We start from the raw sequence: 16,436 nt of genomic DNA on the forward strand, positions 1-16,436 counted from the left end.
AATATCCAGAGTATACAAAGAACTCAAAAAATTAGACAATAAGATAACAAATCACCCAATCAACAAATGGGCCAAGGACCTAAACAGACACTTCTCAGAGGAGGACATACAATCAATCAACAAGTACATGAAAAAATGCTCACCATCGCTAGCAGTCAGAGAAATGCAAATCAAAACCACCCTAAGATATCATCTCACTCCAGTAAGATTGGTAGCCATTAAGAAGTCAAACAACAACAAGTGCTGGCGAGGATGTGGGGAAAAGGGTACACTTGTACATTGTTGGTGGGACTGCAAATTGGTGCAACCAATTTGGAAAGCAGTATGGAGATTTCTTGGAAAGCTGGGAATGGAACCACCATTTGATCCAGCTATTCCCCTTCTGGGTCTATTCCCTGAAGACCTAAAAACAGCATGCTACAGGGACACTGCTACATCGATGTTCATAGCAGTACAATTCACAATAGCAAGACTGTGGAAGCAACCTAGATGCCCTTCAATAGACGAATGGATAAAAAAAATGTGGCATTTATACACAATGGAGTATTACTCTGCATTAAAAAATGACAAAATTATAGAATTTGGAGGGAAATTGATGGCATTAGAGCAGATTATGCTAAGTGAAGCTAGCCAATCCCTAAAAAACAAATGCCAAATGTCCTCTTTGATATAAGGAGAGTAACTAAGAACAGAGTAGGGAAGAAGAGCATGAGAAAATGACTAATATTAAACAGGGATGAGAGGTGGGAGGGACAGGGAGAGAGAAGGGAAATTGCTTGGAAATGGAAGGAGACCCTCAGGGTTATACAAAATTATATACAAGAGGAAGTGAGGGGAAAGGGAAAAATAATACAAGGGGGAGAAATGCATTACAGTAAAAGGGGTAGAGAGAGAAGAGTGGAGGGGAGGGGAGGGGAGGGGGGATAGTAGAGGATAGGAAAGGCAGCAGAATACAACAGACACTAGTATGGCAATATGTAAATCAGTGGAAGTGTAACTGATGTGACATGAGTATGTCAATATGTAAATCAGTGGAAGTGTAACTGATGTGACTCTGCAATCTGTATACGGGGTAAAAATGGGAGTTCATAACCCACTTGAATCAAAGTGTGAAATATGATATATCAAGAACTATGTAATGTTTTGAACAACCAATAAAAAATTAAAAAAAAAAAAGAAAATAAAACAGTCAGGGTAAGGCACCCCTAGTTCTGGTGATCCACAGAGGAAGTTACTAGTCTGCTACTCAATTGACCTTTATAAATGCACTCATCACTTCGAACCAATATTAGCAAGCTTTTGACCAATATTAACAAGCTCATGACTTTCAACCAATATTAACAGTGGTTGAGTGCCTCTAAGTTCAATAATAATGAAAACAACTCGCTAATTTTGGGGTATGGTTTCCAGGATTATTTAAGCACCATCTAGACTCTTTTCCTGGTGAGCTTTGCTTGGCATTCAGTGCATGACCCCTTGATTTAGTTCATTATACTGGTGGGTCAACCGTGATTCCAAGTGGGCACATAGAGCTCTCAGGATGGGAAAACTCTTAGTCTTTATGGGACTTTCCAGGTCCAACAGAAGAGCACTAAGCCTGAAGAGCACCCGTCCCTACACATTGGAGCCATTCCCCACAGAGTCCAGAGAAGGAATCTGCAGCATCCTGGATTTTGGTCCAGTCAGCTATTACTCTCCTCAGTCTATACTCAAAGGACTTAAAAATAGCATACTACAGGGACACAGCCACATCAATGTTCATAGCAGCACAATTCACAATAGCTAAACTGTGGAACCAACCTAGATGTCCTTCAGTGGATGAATGGATTAAAAAATGTGATATATATATATATATATATATATATATATATATATATATATATACACATACATACATACAATGGAATATTACTCAGCAATAAAAGAGAATAAAATCATGGCATTTACAGGTAAACAGATGGCATTGGAGAAGGTAATGTTAAGTGAAGTTAGTCAATCCCAAAAAACAAATGCCGAATGTTTTCTCTGATATAAGGAGACTGATTCATAGTGAGATAGGGAGGGGGAGTATGGGAGGAATAGACGAACTCTAGATAGGGGAGAAGGATGAGAGGGGAAGGGAGGAGGCAGAGTAAGGTTAGCAAGGATGGTGGAATGTGATGGACATCGTTATCCAAAATACATGTATGAAGACACGAATTGGTGTGAACATACTTTATATACAACCAGAGATATGAAAAATCATGCTATATATGTGTGATAAGAATTATAATGCATTTAAAAATACATTTCATTTATTTTTAAAAAATCAATTTAAAATTAAATAAATAAATGAAACCCCCACCCAGGTTAACTAGAGATAAAGATTCCTAATACTAATTCTGTCCTGAGACTCTTGCCTGGCTCAGTTCCATTGGTCTGTCTGCTAGCTAATCCTGGATTCCTGACTGTGATATTTATTATTATTTGAATTCCTCAGAAAGAAGATCCTAATCTCTGTTGGGGAAAGGTGATTATATTTGAGTCATTACATAATGAGCCATTTTGGTCAAAACAACTTCTTAAAGTTCTACAAAATTGGCTGAAATAGGACTTGGCATATCTATTTAGACATGCCCACTTTGAAGCCATGTGATTGGAAGCAAGTTGTCAACTGAGGTTTGACTTTTAGAATAGTCGATCCATAGTAATGTGTGGAAGACTTCTTCAGGCCCAGTGCTGGCTTAGTGCTGGCTTATACGTACAGGGATAGGTAAGATCTAGGGACGGGGGCTGGATTTCTATTGTACACATGACTTGTGAGTTGGGGAGAAAGAAGCCAGGACCTTTTAATGATTTCTTTATAGGAACAAAGATGGGTGTAAACCAAAGTACCCCTAGTATCAAAACGGCTGGACCAAAATGTGGCTGGAGAGGTGAACATGTCCCACTGACTGAATGGCCTTGGGCTCACAACCTGGAGAATTTCAGCTCAGGAAATGAGTAAACAAACACTTCTCAGGACCACGGTTATTCAGTTTTCTTATGAACATCAAAGATGTAGGTTTTTTTTTCTTTTTCAGAAATGTCAATACCATGAAGGAATGAGAGCCCATGTGGATGTGACTGCATATATATTTTGACATGAGTGTTTTCAATACAGGGAAAATGTAAAAATAAGAATTGTCTAAACTGTTAGCCCCTTGAAGGTTAGAAGTATTGTTTTTATTCAGGTACATGAGGGAAGTATGATATCTTGAGTTACTGATAAATTGCTAGTGTATAGTGTTTTGAGTCTCTCAGAAGGAGCATTGCTCTTGCAATTATATTAACTTGCTTTTCTGGTTGTTATCACCCTTAGTTTTTGTTCCTGAGTTTCTCTCTTAGGAGTGGTCCTCCACTGCAGTGACTCGAGAGGCTGAGGCAGGAGGATCATGAGTTCAAAGCCAGCCTCAGAAACTTAGCAACTCAGTGAGACCCTTTCTCTAAATAAAATACAAATACAAAAAAAAAAAAAAGGCTGGGAATGTGGCTCAGTGGTTGATTGCCCCTAAGTTCAATCCCTGGTTTAAAAAAAAAAAAAAAAACAAAAGAGTGGTCCTCTGGACTATTTCAGAGTGTGAAGAGATCCTTTAAGGGACTAAAAGTAAAGAAAAGCCACATAATGGGAGGAGATACTACCAAATCTAGTAGTTCAGAACCTGGAATTCATAGTAGTAGTTTGGGGATGCTTGAGAAGTAAGAGGGGTTTGCAAAAAGTTCCATCAGCGTTGTGCACTTCCCCAGGATATGCCAAGTGATTCCTTTTTGACAGGAGGTGAGGTAAAAATAAGCACATACATAACTGGCAAAAGTGAGGCTGTTCAGCCCCACAAAAGCATTAAGCATCTTTGCTCTGGTTGTTGCTCTGGATAGAATTCAAACATCTGAGAGTGAATACCCTCCTGTGCTGTGTGAAGCAGTAACACTAATAGATCATGACACATGTGCCTAGTCACTTTAAAAAGGATATAAGATCACTCACAACAGATGCAATTTTGTTTGGAAAGAAAAACCCTCATACACATGAAGCACATTGGATCAAAACCATAGGCGGTATCCCTGGTGCCAGAAGGTGGGACAACCCGATGTAGCTCCAGGAGGAAATTTTACAATGGGACAATGTGAGCCTGTCCCTGGCAATGAGGGTACCAGCATTAATATAGCAAAATCCTCAGTTTGTTGTCTTCAGATTGAGAAAATAAATCAAAGGGGGAAAAAAATCAGAGTTTTACTTTTTCTTTTCCTGTCTACTTTCACATTTTTAAACTATAGTATATCCACTGTGTCATGCTTAAAACACTATGTGTATGTTTATTAATTTCTGTTTGTCAGGCCACAATTGTACAACTTGAAAACGGGTGGATCCCTGGTGAAAGCAGAGTCCAGCGGGTTAGTTTAGGGGTCTCAGGCAGCCATCGGCTGTGGGGTAACCAGAGGCGTGTGCCATATGTTTGCCAAGCGGAAATGCACATTTCCAGATCTGTAATTCTACAGGAGCTCCACCCTCACATCCACCTTTATCTCTTCCACCTAAATCTACCCCAGGAGCTTCCGAGAAAGGAAGGATAATGAGTCAAAGTTAATGGATCAGATTGCCTACTTAATTCACTCAACACTCCCTGGAAGGCTTCAAATCCACTTGTCTTTCTGAACAGAGTGAAAAACCAGACCCCCTCTAATGACTCTCCCTGGCTGAACCTCACAGCTCTCTTCAGTGTCAGGGCTGAGGACAGCCTGGGGAGTTTTTCTGTCAGAGAAAGCCACATCACCCGAGCAGTGCTGAGTGACTTCTGGGAGGTTTCCAAAGCCTTCCTTGTTCTCGACTCTAAGCCTGCAGGTATCCCATCCAATGAACATTAAGACGTAATCTGATGTTAAAATCATTAAAAACAAATTACCTATGGAGAAAAACTTGCCTCTAGTTTTCTGCATACTGAGATGGAAGACGAACAATTAGATGCAGGTAGCTTATCAAAGAAGCATAAACCTTTCCTTGAAGACCTACAATATCCAACACTGTAGGTGCTTCATGGGCAAAGAGAAGCCTGTGTTCTGGCCTTGAGCAGCAGCAAGCCAGGCCAAGATGCCAGATTTGCTCTTCCCTTTCTGGGGTCTCCTTTCCTGGCTTAATGCCTCCTCTAGATCTCAGCTCAAGTATCACTTTCTTGGGAAGGTCTTCCCTGATCCCTTCAGGTCAATTTTCCCTCCTCCACTGCACTGTCCTGTTGTAATCAGAGCAAGGGCCACACTGAGCCTGTGGACCCGTTAGAAACCACTGGCTGGCAAGTTCCCCAACACTGGGACTGCCTTCCTCCTCCCTCTCGCTCCATTACCAGCACCATCCCTGGCAGGTCGTGAATGAATGAATGGGCAAATGAGCATTTTGAAGGGAATGGCTTGCCAAAATTGATAGAAATAAAATGAGTTTGAGTTTAGCAAGTTCTTTTTAGTGTGTGTATGTATATGCACACAAAAAAAGCGCATGCCACTGAGATTGCATCCTCATCTTTAGGGACAGAAACAGGAAGGAAAAAAACAAAACCAATCCAGGAATCACTATTTACCCAAGATCACAAAACTCATAGCCTAAACCACTATTACCCAGTTAACTATGAGGAACCTGGGGAGCAGCAAAGGGTCCCCATGAGGGCTTTAATCAGACAGGGATCAGATGAGAATTCTCCCTTTTATTCCAATGGATGCAGAGAACAGGATGTAAGAAAGTCCCAGCTGGGATTGGTGAAGACCCAGTGACCTAAATAAGTTCTTATATACTGCTGGCCCCCCTAGCCAGCCCCTCTCTTCACATTTCTTCTCTTAGTGTCCCAACACTTTCCAATCCAAGTGGGACTAAATCAAATGCTGTTCATTTGTTTGATCCCTAGGCAGACATAAGAGACTGCCAAACTTGGCTTTTTTCTACACAAACAGTCATCATACCTAGATACTCAGGGGATGAGCAGCCACTGGTAAGAGGGGACTTCTAAAATTTACCTGGAGGAGATTCTGATCACTTCCTGGAGCTGTCATAGAAAAATTTCTAAATAGTCCTGGTGAGCTAGTAACTCAGAGGTAAATACCTTTCAGAGGAGGTCTACGCACACACACACACACACTGTATACATACACACACAACACATATAAACACATACCACATGCACACACATACATGCATACTATACATATACACAAACATGAATATGTATATTCATACATACCGTAAGTACATAGACACATCCCACTCATACTCACACACACACACACACACACACACACACATCACATAAGTTTACACACATGCCACACATACACCTGAGATGGAGTGACTTGGAAACAAGTTAAAAGTAGAAACTCAGCATATATTCAACTATATATCCTTCAAGGAATTAATTGTCTCTCTGAATCCCAACTTTCCTGTTTTAAACAAAATGCTTCACATTTACCCTGAAGGGCTGGTGTTTGAATTAGTGGAAAGGACGTACCCGATGCTCTGACATGGTACGTCCCAAAGCATCCTCACTTATTAGCATCAGTGACCTTGTGGATTTTACCTGTACCCAGGCAGTGAAGCCCAGTTGCTTCCCATGTGTTGTGTGGAATGGAGACATTCTATTTTTGTTTATAATCCAAAGTACACACGTTGGCTTCAAGTTCACAAAGCCAATCTGTTGTGTTGGAAAGACTAAAGGACACACAGAGCATCCAGAAATGTACTCTTCTCCCTGTGACTCTTACAAGGGCTGGAGGAGTAATGAACTGTTGAGAGCCACAGCCGAAGGGGCCCCAGCAAACTTCCAGCTGCCAGCAAACTTTCAGACTGCCAGCTGATGATTGGCTCACAGCGGCCCCAGCAACATCTAGCTGATTGGCTCCTCTGCGGTGATGCTCATTGGGCTGTTTCCCCGTACGGGCCACCAAATGCTGCAGTCTGGCTGGGCACAATTCAGGAGCCACTTGTCAAAAGAAACGAACTTTATTTTTAGAACTACAAACACCAAACAAAACATCTCCTCAGGAAAAAACCCTCAGAGCCCAACTGCCACCACCGGCTTCCCACAAGCCTCTCACACCAACACAAGCCTCACCACCTCCCACAATCCTCCTGCTCTTGATGCCGATTGGCTGGGTCACATGGGCAGAGCCAAAGAAGTCCCCCATTGAGCATCACTGCAGAGGAGCCAATCAGCTAGATGTTGCTGGGGCCGCTGTGAGCCAATCATCAGCTGGCAGTCTGAAAGTTTGCTGGCAGCTGGAAGTTTGCTGGGGCCCCTTCGGCTGTGGCTCTCAACATCGGGGCCCCAGCAATGAACAGAGGGAGGCCTGGACTCTGAGGCCAGGAGGCATGTGACAGGCACAGAGGGGATGAAGGTGACAACTCCACACACATTGGGGACAGATGGCGGGCTCCGAAAAGCATGAGTGATCCCACCTCTCTTGGCATCTCACTTATCTTAAAATCTAGTTTAAATGATTACTATGTGTCACACAATGAATTTTGTAGCTACGTAAATGCCTCCCTTGTCATCCTCTGTAAATCATGGGTCTAAGCAGCACTTTGTCTGATAATGCCACTCTTATCCCCTGCAATTCACTCCCCACAGGGCTGCCAACGTGGTCTCTTAAAATATAAATCAGATCATGTCACAGCCCTGCTTAAAACCTTTCTGTCATTCCCCTTGGAGTAAAACACAAACTCCACCAACCTGATCCCATCTGCTTCGGCTTCAGCAGATGCCCCTTCCTTCCCTGCTCACCAAGCTCTGGCCACGCGTTCCTTTTGCTCTTCTAACACACTAAACTGTTTTCTGCTTCAGGGCCTTTGCACTGGCTCCTCTTTCCTCTGTGTAGAATGCTCTGGTCCTGGTTATCTGCATGCAGGTCCCTTCAGGACTCAGAGGGAACATGCAGACAGGTGTTCTCTGACAGTCCCACCTGCAGTACTCTGTTTGCCCTCCTGGCTATTTGCCTTGTTTCCTTCTTAGCACTCACCTGTTTTAACAATTTTCCACAGTCACCTTGCCCCTGAAATGTCACTTCCTGGAGGACAGGGACCCCGTCTGTCTTTTCACTACTGGATCCCAGCAACTAAAATATCCAGTACCTGGTAAATCTCCTGTGAGCAAGAGCTCAATGCCAGCAGCAGACTTCAGTCAAAAAATGCACGAGAAGGGTAAAATATAGTCACTCAGTCCTCACTTCATGCCCAACTTTGTTTTTTATTCAGAGAGATTCTAATAATCTACCCTTGGAATTTCTGGATATCTTTTTCCAAATATGAAAGATTTCCCTTTCGGCCTACTTCAACTACCCACTTCTATCCTGTAATCTTGAATTCCTAGTCTACTTGTGACTACACACTTCTTGTGTTCTGACTTTCTGACGTTCATTCCACTTAGAGGCTCTGGGTGCGGGGATCCTCACTGGTAACCAAGCCTTGGTTCCTTGCTCCAGGAAAACAAGGCACGGAATTGATGGGCAGGGGATCCACATGTCCCAGGAGCCAGGGGTGCAAAACATGCGTGCTTAGGCTGCCCCTGAACCACTGGGACGCTGGAGTCTACCTGGACAGGATAATAGGACATGGAGGTGCCTGACACAAAATGCTTGGCAAAGACAGGGAGTGGGAGACTCACAGGGGGAATCCACAATCATTCCTAACGACTTTTCTTGTTCCTCCAACCCACTGATGGACTGCTGAAATGGGTAGGAGAGAGGGGACAGAAATGGAGTTGGAGTTCTTGGATACCCAGAGCTCTTTCTACCAACTATGACAACCTGTCTTCTGTCTTCTGTGGGAGGCCATCCTTGCACGTGGTTTGAGTTATCTCCCCGGCTTGGTGAGAGGTGCTTAGACACAGCTGTGTCAGAGCTTTCCCCACCCTTCTCCAGGTCTGAGGGCTTGTCCATGCAGAGGCATGTCTGGCCACTGCCCCGAAGACCCAATTGTCATCCCTGACCTTGGGATGCTGCCCCCCTTAACCTTCATTGGATGGGATTTTCCCCCGGAATTTTTTGTTTCCCAATAAAATTCCACTCCCTGGCGTGTTCTCTCTCTCTCACTAGCCTCTTCAGTAAACCTCGCCACTACAATAGGTGGCTGGAGGCTGGAGCTAGAAGGAGCCATCCTGGAGCTGGTTTAAAGGTAATTAGAGTCTTGTCTCTTTAATTTAAAACTCCCTAGCATTTTCTCAGGATTCAAACCTTCTTTCATGAAGCCAGTGTGGGTTGAGGGCTAAAGTCTTCATCATCTCATAAAATCTGCCTCTTTCCAGGGATGTTCTTCAATCTAGTTCCAATGGGCAGCTTTCAGTCTTCATCTTACTGGGCTTTTTGGCTACATTTAACTTTACTGATGGTGCCCAGTCTCAAAATGCTCTACCCACGAGGCCTTCATGACACTGCACTCTCTTCTGATCACTTTGACTGCTTCTCTCTCTGTGTCAAGGAATCATCCTTCTCTTTTACCTTCCATTTGGTGTTCCTCAAGGTCTTCCCCATGCCTCATTTCCTAACTTGGTGACCTGTGGTAGCTCTCTGGGCTTCTACCAGCACTCAAATTCTGATGAGGACCAGAGCCACAGATATGTCCCTTACACACTTGTTTTATGGCTCAGCTTCAAAAGTGTATGCAAAGCACCTTCTAGATCTCTCTAGATCTCTCTCCAGCATCTCAAGCCAACATGACCCAACCAAATTCCTAGTCTTCCCTTCCCACCTTCTATCTACTCCAGTACTGCTCATTCAGCTAGCATCTCTGTCGTCTAGCCAGGCACGCATGCAAGAAACCTAGAAGCCAAACCTCATTGGGTTTTCACCCTTGCCACCCACATCCATCATTCCATCCATCCAACAAACTTAAACCAAGTCATGATTTACAAGTTATTATTCTAATTATGGGATAAACGGTGCTGGGGACTACAGATATAATTTATGTCTTCATGAAGCATGTGTAATACTGACTGATCTTACCACTAAAATGTTTCTTTTCTTTGACTCTCCTTTCTCTCTCTCTCTCACTAACCATAGTTGGCATTAAATAGATGCTCAATTAATCCTTATTGAAAAAATGATTACATAGTATGTAACTATCTGAGCATCTGTTGTACACAGAGCATGGAATATGACACAGCAATCTGATGTCATTAAAATTATTTCTAAGTGCACACTGTGAATCAATAGAAACCAAAACATCTGGCCAATTTAGCTGGAAAATCCCCAACGAAACATTAATATGTTTTATCTGTGTTATGCAAACACTCAGATGATCTGGGCTTACGGGGAATTGACTGGGGGTATTGGCACAGCATGGGCTCAGCCAGGCCAGTCTTGATCTTTTCCAGGGACATATTAGGTTTGAATTGTACATATGGCTCACTGGCTTCTAGAGTTAAGCTTAAGCACAAACCCCAAACAATTGTGATCATTTTAACTGGTTAAATCATTACCAAAATGCTTTTAGTGTTATGTGGTTATTTATGAACATCAGTACACATTTGCTGGTTCTTAAATCTGAAGACAACAAAATGAATTGAGATCATTTGTGCAGAAGATAGTACAAATGGATTATATCCAAGCAAACTCAGACATCATAAAAAATACACAATATGTTTAAACACCAAGATTAATATGACTAATATGACAACTTCTATAATAACTATTTGATGACATCTTTAGGAAATCAGCAAACATTTTTTTTCAATTATTATATAATTTTGTCAGATCCATTGATAAATCATGAATCTAAGCTCCTCCATGTTTCTCTTCTTGGTTCTCAATTATTAGTCTCAAGGTTAGGTACAACTGGCATTAGAAAATAAGGAATTAGGGCTGGGGATGTGGCTCAAGTGGTAGCGCGCTCGCCTGGCATGCGTGCGGCCCGGGTTCGATCCTCAGCACCACATACCAACAAAGATGTTGTGTCCACCGAGAACTAAAAAATAAATATTAAAAAAAATTCTCTCTCTCTCTCTCTCTCTCTCTCTCTCCTCTCTCACTCTCTCTTTAAAAAAAAAAAGAAAATAAGGAATTATTTCAAATCTCACAACCAGCTGAAATAGAGTTTTCCAAAGGAAAATTAAAATCAAAATAACCAAGAAAGAGAATTTTATGCAAAATTATCAATGTATTCAGGGTGGAGCAGGCATTGGCTTCTCTCTAACCTGCATTCAAGCTCAAGATTATAAAAGGTAGAAGAAACAAGGAGGGCACTGTCAGCTGGTCATGCACCCACTCCAGAAAGTATAAAGACCATTATATTATATGACACCAGGTTGCACCATGCATACCAATTCAGGCATGGAAAGAAATAGTCACTAGAATCAGTGATGACTTGTGTGGGCCTTGTAATTTTTTGGAAAATTAAACAATCATACAAGAGGAGTGAAGACCTTCACTAGTAGGATAGACTTTTGGGTTCAATCCGCAGTTTTTCTTGGTGGAATCTGACCCATGCATTCTCTTACAGCTCCTTCTCACAGAACTGGATGGAGACTTCATTTAACCTGGCCTCTGTGTTCCCCATCAATTTCTCCAATGCAGAATGAAGAGGGAAGACTTTCAACCTTTTAACCTTTTCCACTTTAAATGTCTTTAAGCAGACAGATACTTCTCATCTACATTTAATGAGAAATAGTCAGATCTATAGATGTAAAAACCTCATCTTCAATGCTTTCATAGAACTTCAGACACTATTGGTTTGATTTGTTTACTTTATAGTGTCTCAGCTTCTGCATGGCTCAGGAGCATGTCAGAAACTGTTGGACAGGTAAGTCTTACATATTGGTATTTTTCATTTGTTCCTTTTTGAAAAAGTACAGCATCATTGCACCATTTTTCAAACATTCAACCACATGTGCTCTGTCTAAATGGACAAAGGGAAAACCCATATTAGAGCAGGTGCTTTGCTGATGCTCTGAACAGGTGCTCTGGGCAGGAGAGAATCCCTCTCTTCACCTTGACCCTTGACTTTCCTCAGCCTCAGTTCTCAAATGCCTCATGGAGACTTAAGCATATCATTGGGTTTAATGTGATGCTGACATTTGAAGAAATGATTTGTTAAACTAATTCTGGTTATTAGTTATTTACTCTTTATGTACTGAATGTAGCCCTGTACTTCACACAAGATGTCAATCAAAGCTATAGAAATATAGAATGATGTGGGTGGCTTTGGAATTGCATGCTTCTCTTAAAATCCTTTACTATGAATTTGAACCCCAGTTGATGCTACTTTTATATTCCCAAGTCAGTGATATCTTCCTAATATTGAGTCTAAGAAGGTAACTCAGAACTGTGGACTGCCATCTGCATATAAAGGGACATTCTCCTGTACTTGATCATCTCTGTTAGTTTAATAATATTAGGCTTCTCTTTCCCAACATGAGTGATTTTCCCCCCTTTGGTAAAATTGCAATTCAGCCTCACATGACATTTATTTTTAACTAGGTTAAAAAAAAAGAAAAGGAAGAAGGCGTCACAAACTGGCATTTCTGCTATTTCCTGAAATTGCATACATAGGTTAATTCTGTCCCGAGGAGATATGTTTATCACTTGCAATTATGGTGCTCAGTGAGAAAAGGTTAAAGATGAATCTGCTTTCTGAAGACATCAGGTTGGAAGTGCATCCAAGCATGCATTTGCAGCTAAGCAGAAAGAGGAAGAGCACTTACATTCTGTTTCCCCACAATGTTATCAAAGGGGAGTTCTGGGCTCCAGGATCCCTCTGTGAAAGTTGCCCCACTGTTCCTTCTGTCTGAGGAGCTCACTGACTCCTTGACAATGTCTTCAGGCAAGGACAGCAGGCTTTCCTCAGGCTGCTTAATCAAATAGGTCTCTATATTATGCTTCCTCAAGAATTCATTCCTCTCCTTGCCATGACCCTCTTCCACGTTATAGTCACCGTTGAGGCAGTCTAGCGTGGCTTTGGAGATGTGAATCCTCCTGTGTGTACAAAGCACAGGTCATTATGCACAGGTCATGATGTCCTGTGCAAACCAACATCTGGGGTACTTTGAGACACATTTTCAAATCAATACTTGTTGCCTTAAGAAAACAAAACCAAACAAAAGAGATGTATAAGCATAAATCCATGAGCAGTTACTGTGCAAACCATCTTGGAACTTCTCCGATCATTTCACTTTCCATGCACTTGTGTCAGTTTTGCCACTTTGTCAAAAAACATCTTGAAAGCAGTGGCAAGTTTTGTAAATCCATAGGACTACACAGAGGATCTTTTGGAGAAAACCACGTAAGATACAATTTGCCCATAACATGCATTGCAAGGAGCAGAGAACAAAAGCTGCAGATACATGCAGGCTGGCAGTTGGCAAGGCTCATTTGAGTTAATTTTTTTAAGCAAAATTATATACTACAAGAGGCTTAAGCATCAAACTTGATTTGTGGAAACTTTGTGTATTTGTTGTTGTGGGAAAGAGTTTCGTTTCACATAACTGTCTAACTCAATTAGATAATGTATTACTCTGTCCTGTGGTCTGGGTAGACCAGCAAATGAGTTAGAAACATGGACTGGATTCAAGCCCCAGCTCTTCGACTTGCTAGTTGAGAGATCTTGGGAAATTATTAACTTTCTGAGTCCATTTTCTCACCCAAGTGCTACTTTGAATGAGTGAATGAATAAGGTGGATGCTTAATTCTTTGCTTGGCTTTTGTGATTCTAGAAACAATATATCCAAAGAAACAATGAAGTTTTTTTTTCTTTTTTTAAGTTTTAATTCTGGAGGGTGGCATTTCCAAATGCATTGTACTTTCAGTACTCTCTACATCCCCTCTCATCCTGCAACCCTGTAAGCAGGAGCTTTTAGAGAGGGTAATTCTTTGTAAAGGATAGGTAAAAAAAATAAATAAATAAAAACTACAAACAATGCATTTCTGATCATTTAAGGCACATTTTCTACATATTTCAAACAAGTATCCTCATGCATATTTATGTCAAGTGCAAAATGTTAAAAATAAACATGTGAAAGATAGTAGATGTTTCCTGAGAAATATGGTGAATAAGTTCAAAATATTCTCATAACGCGAGGTGTAGATGTGTAGGTACTTGCATGTTAATGTGGGAGGATGACAAATTGTTTGACCTCCATGAAGTCGAAGTCCTAGTCGACTTCCCCAGGTCAAGTTCAGATTTAGGTTACTGCAAGGCTGCCTTTTTCTCTTGGGCAAAATGAACTTCCTAAAAGGTTTTATAAAGTTTGTTAGGTGATTTTCTTTTAAAATAACTAAGTTAAATAGCAACCTTGTTTGACATTTCATCTGGATTCTACATTTTATTACTATTCTGTTGGTGTTCAAGGGGACTAATATTTGCATATACTAAATCAATATTATGTTTTCAGTAGTGAAAGGCATCTTAGCCCTCACTTATTACTGATTCTTCTGCTGAAGTTCTAATCAATATACACTGAAATGTTTTGATAGAAACTGGATTTAAGATGTTTCTTTCCATCTTCATACTAATGTGATCTTTGTGGTGAGGCATTTGAAGAGATGAGAATCTGGTGATTGCATTTTCCTCTGAGGAAAAGAATCATTTCTTAGCAAATATTCTCATACATTGAATGTCAGGTAAGCCTGACATTTTCTGATAATTTTAAATGCCAGGATATAATAATAATAGTCACGATAGTAAATAAGATCTAATGATCATACAAAAATTACTTTACATAAATGTTATTCTGCAGCCAAAGGTATTACTATATCCTTGGCTCCATGGAATATCGCACATAATTTCCATTTTTCAAATGGCCCTAGGTGATAGACATTTATTTATTTATTTCTCCTTATGCAGTTGGTAAAATGGACCAGGGACAATGAGTATATATCTGACCAAAAGCCCTATTAAGAGGTTAGTAGCAGTGCTGGGTTTACACAAGGACTTTTACTTTCAGGATCTCTCTGAGATCCTGTAACTGAATCATGTGGTCATTATTGCAATCACAAGCACAAGAAATATCTACAGGACAAAGGACTTCATATGCATTATCTCACTTAAAAAAAAGCTTGAGAACAGTGATTTTTGAAGTGAAGACCAGAGCTATCACCATCACCTGGGATCTTGTTCAGAAGACACATTGTTGGGTCGTCCCCAGACACAGAATCAGAAACAACTCTGAGCATGGAGCTCAGCAACCCATGGCTTAAAATGCCCTCTTGTGAAATGCACACCAGGCAAGAGAACCATTGCTCTAGAAGACCAGGGTTCAGGGAGGTTAAAGAACCAGCGATTTAAAAAGAAGAAAATCATAATTCAAAATAGTCTCAACCCATGGAGAGTTTGGAGACCTGTTTTGCTCTCCTGCATTCTGCATATGGGCACATCCCATGCTGAAGCAGAGCTGGATATTGTAGAGAAGCTTTTTATAGGTAGATAGTGTTTTCAATCCAACTCTACAGTGAAGAAAATGGGCAGGGAGATGAAAACACTTGCCCAACTCTTATAACCACTGGGAAACATGGAGTTCAAACTCAGAACTTGTGATTTAAACCTAGTAATTGTTCTGTTTCTAAATACTACTGAGAATATTCACTGAAGTGGACACCGGATGTCAAAGCAGTATTCCTCAAACCTTCAATGTTGTGTTCTAGGGTTTGCAAAGGGAATCTGAATGGGCATTCCCCAGTCAGTGATTCTTTGAAGACAGAGGCTTGGACACATATACAGATTGTCTATCTGGTTTGCTCAAACTGAGCAGTTACTTGTAGGAAAAATCCCAAGGAATTTAAGGATTTAAGAAATCCAGTGGTGACATGCCAAGATTAATTCAGTTCTATATGTGTATGGCAAGTATGGGCAACATACCACAGTGACTGACCCTTCATGAGAGCAGAAACTGACATGGGCATGTCCCTGCAGGGCTTACAGAGTGCTTCTCATCAGTGGCCCCAGGTAGTCAGTCCTCAGAAGAGGCCTTTGAGGAGTAAGCACATTTAGTAGATGAAGACACACTCTTGAGGCGGGGAGAAACTCACAAGGTACCACGTCGTATCATCTCTCTCTTTGCAGTGAAATAATTAAGACTCAGAAGATTTAAAATACTGGACTCAGCTCAGGTACCATGGATACATGCCATGTTTACTAAAATCTACTGCTAGGTGTTGTACATGCTTCACATAAATTTCTGAAGATAACAGAGCTTAACATGAGGCAGCGTGGGGACCCTAGTTCCACTGATTCCACCTCCTGTAGTCTTTTTTTCTTTAAACCATGATTTTATAATACCTGATGCTAAATACAATTAGCAAAGAATGATGAGAGATACCAGAGAAATCTGAGATTCCAAAGCCAGAGCTAGTGGGTAGGGAAAGGGATATGTACAAGTTCACCAAAATGTCAGTCCCTCCCTCCCTCCCTCCCTCCCCTGCTCTTTCTTCCTTCTTTCTTTCTTTCTTTCTTTCTTTCT

The 16,436-nt window shown here is 41.3% G+C and overlaps 1 protein-coding gene across 3 annotated transcripts in view; it reads right to left on the reverse strand.

The window, feature by feature from the left end:
• Positions 1–16,436, reverse strand: part of ADCY8 (adenylate cyclase 8) — a gene marked incomplete at its 3' end in the record, with an annotated part of 230,432 nt that overhangs the window by 92,116 nt on the left and 121,880 nt on the right. For all 3 annotated transcript variants that reach the window (XM_081265990.1, XM_081265989.1, XM_081265991.1), the window contains exon 7: positions 12,687–12,957. In XM_081265990.1, the coding sequence (XP_081122116.1) occupies positions 12,687–12,957 (271 nt within the window). The remainder of the gene's footprint in view (positions 1–12,686; positions 12,958–16,436) is intronic.

The sequence above is a fragment of the Spermophilus citellus genome, assembly GCF_964194105.1.
Source record: "Spermophilus citellus genome assembly, chromosome: 14".
In the NCBI taxonomy this organism is placed as follows: domain Eukaryota; kingdom Metazoa; phylum Chordata; class Mammalia; order Rodentia; family Sciuridae; genus Spermophilus; species Spermophilus citellus.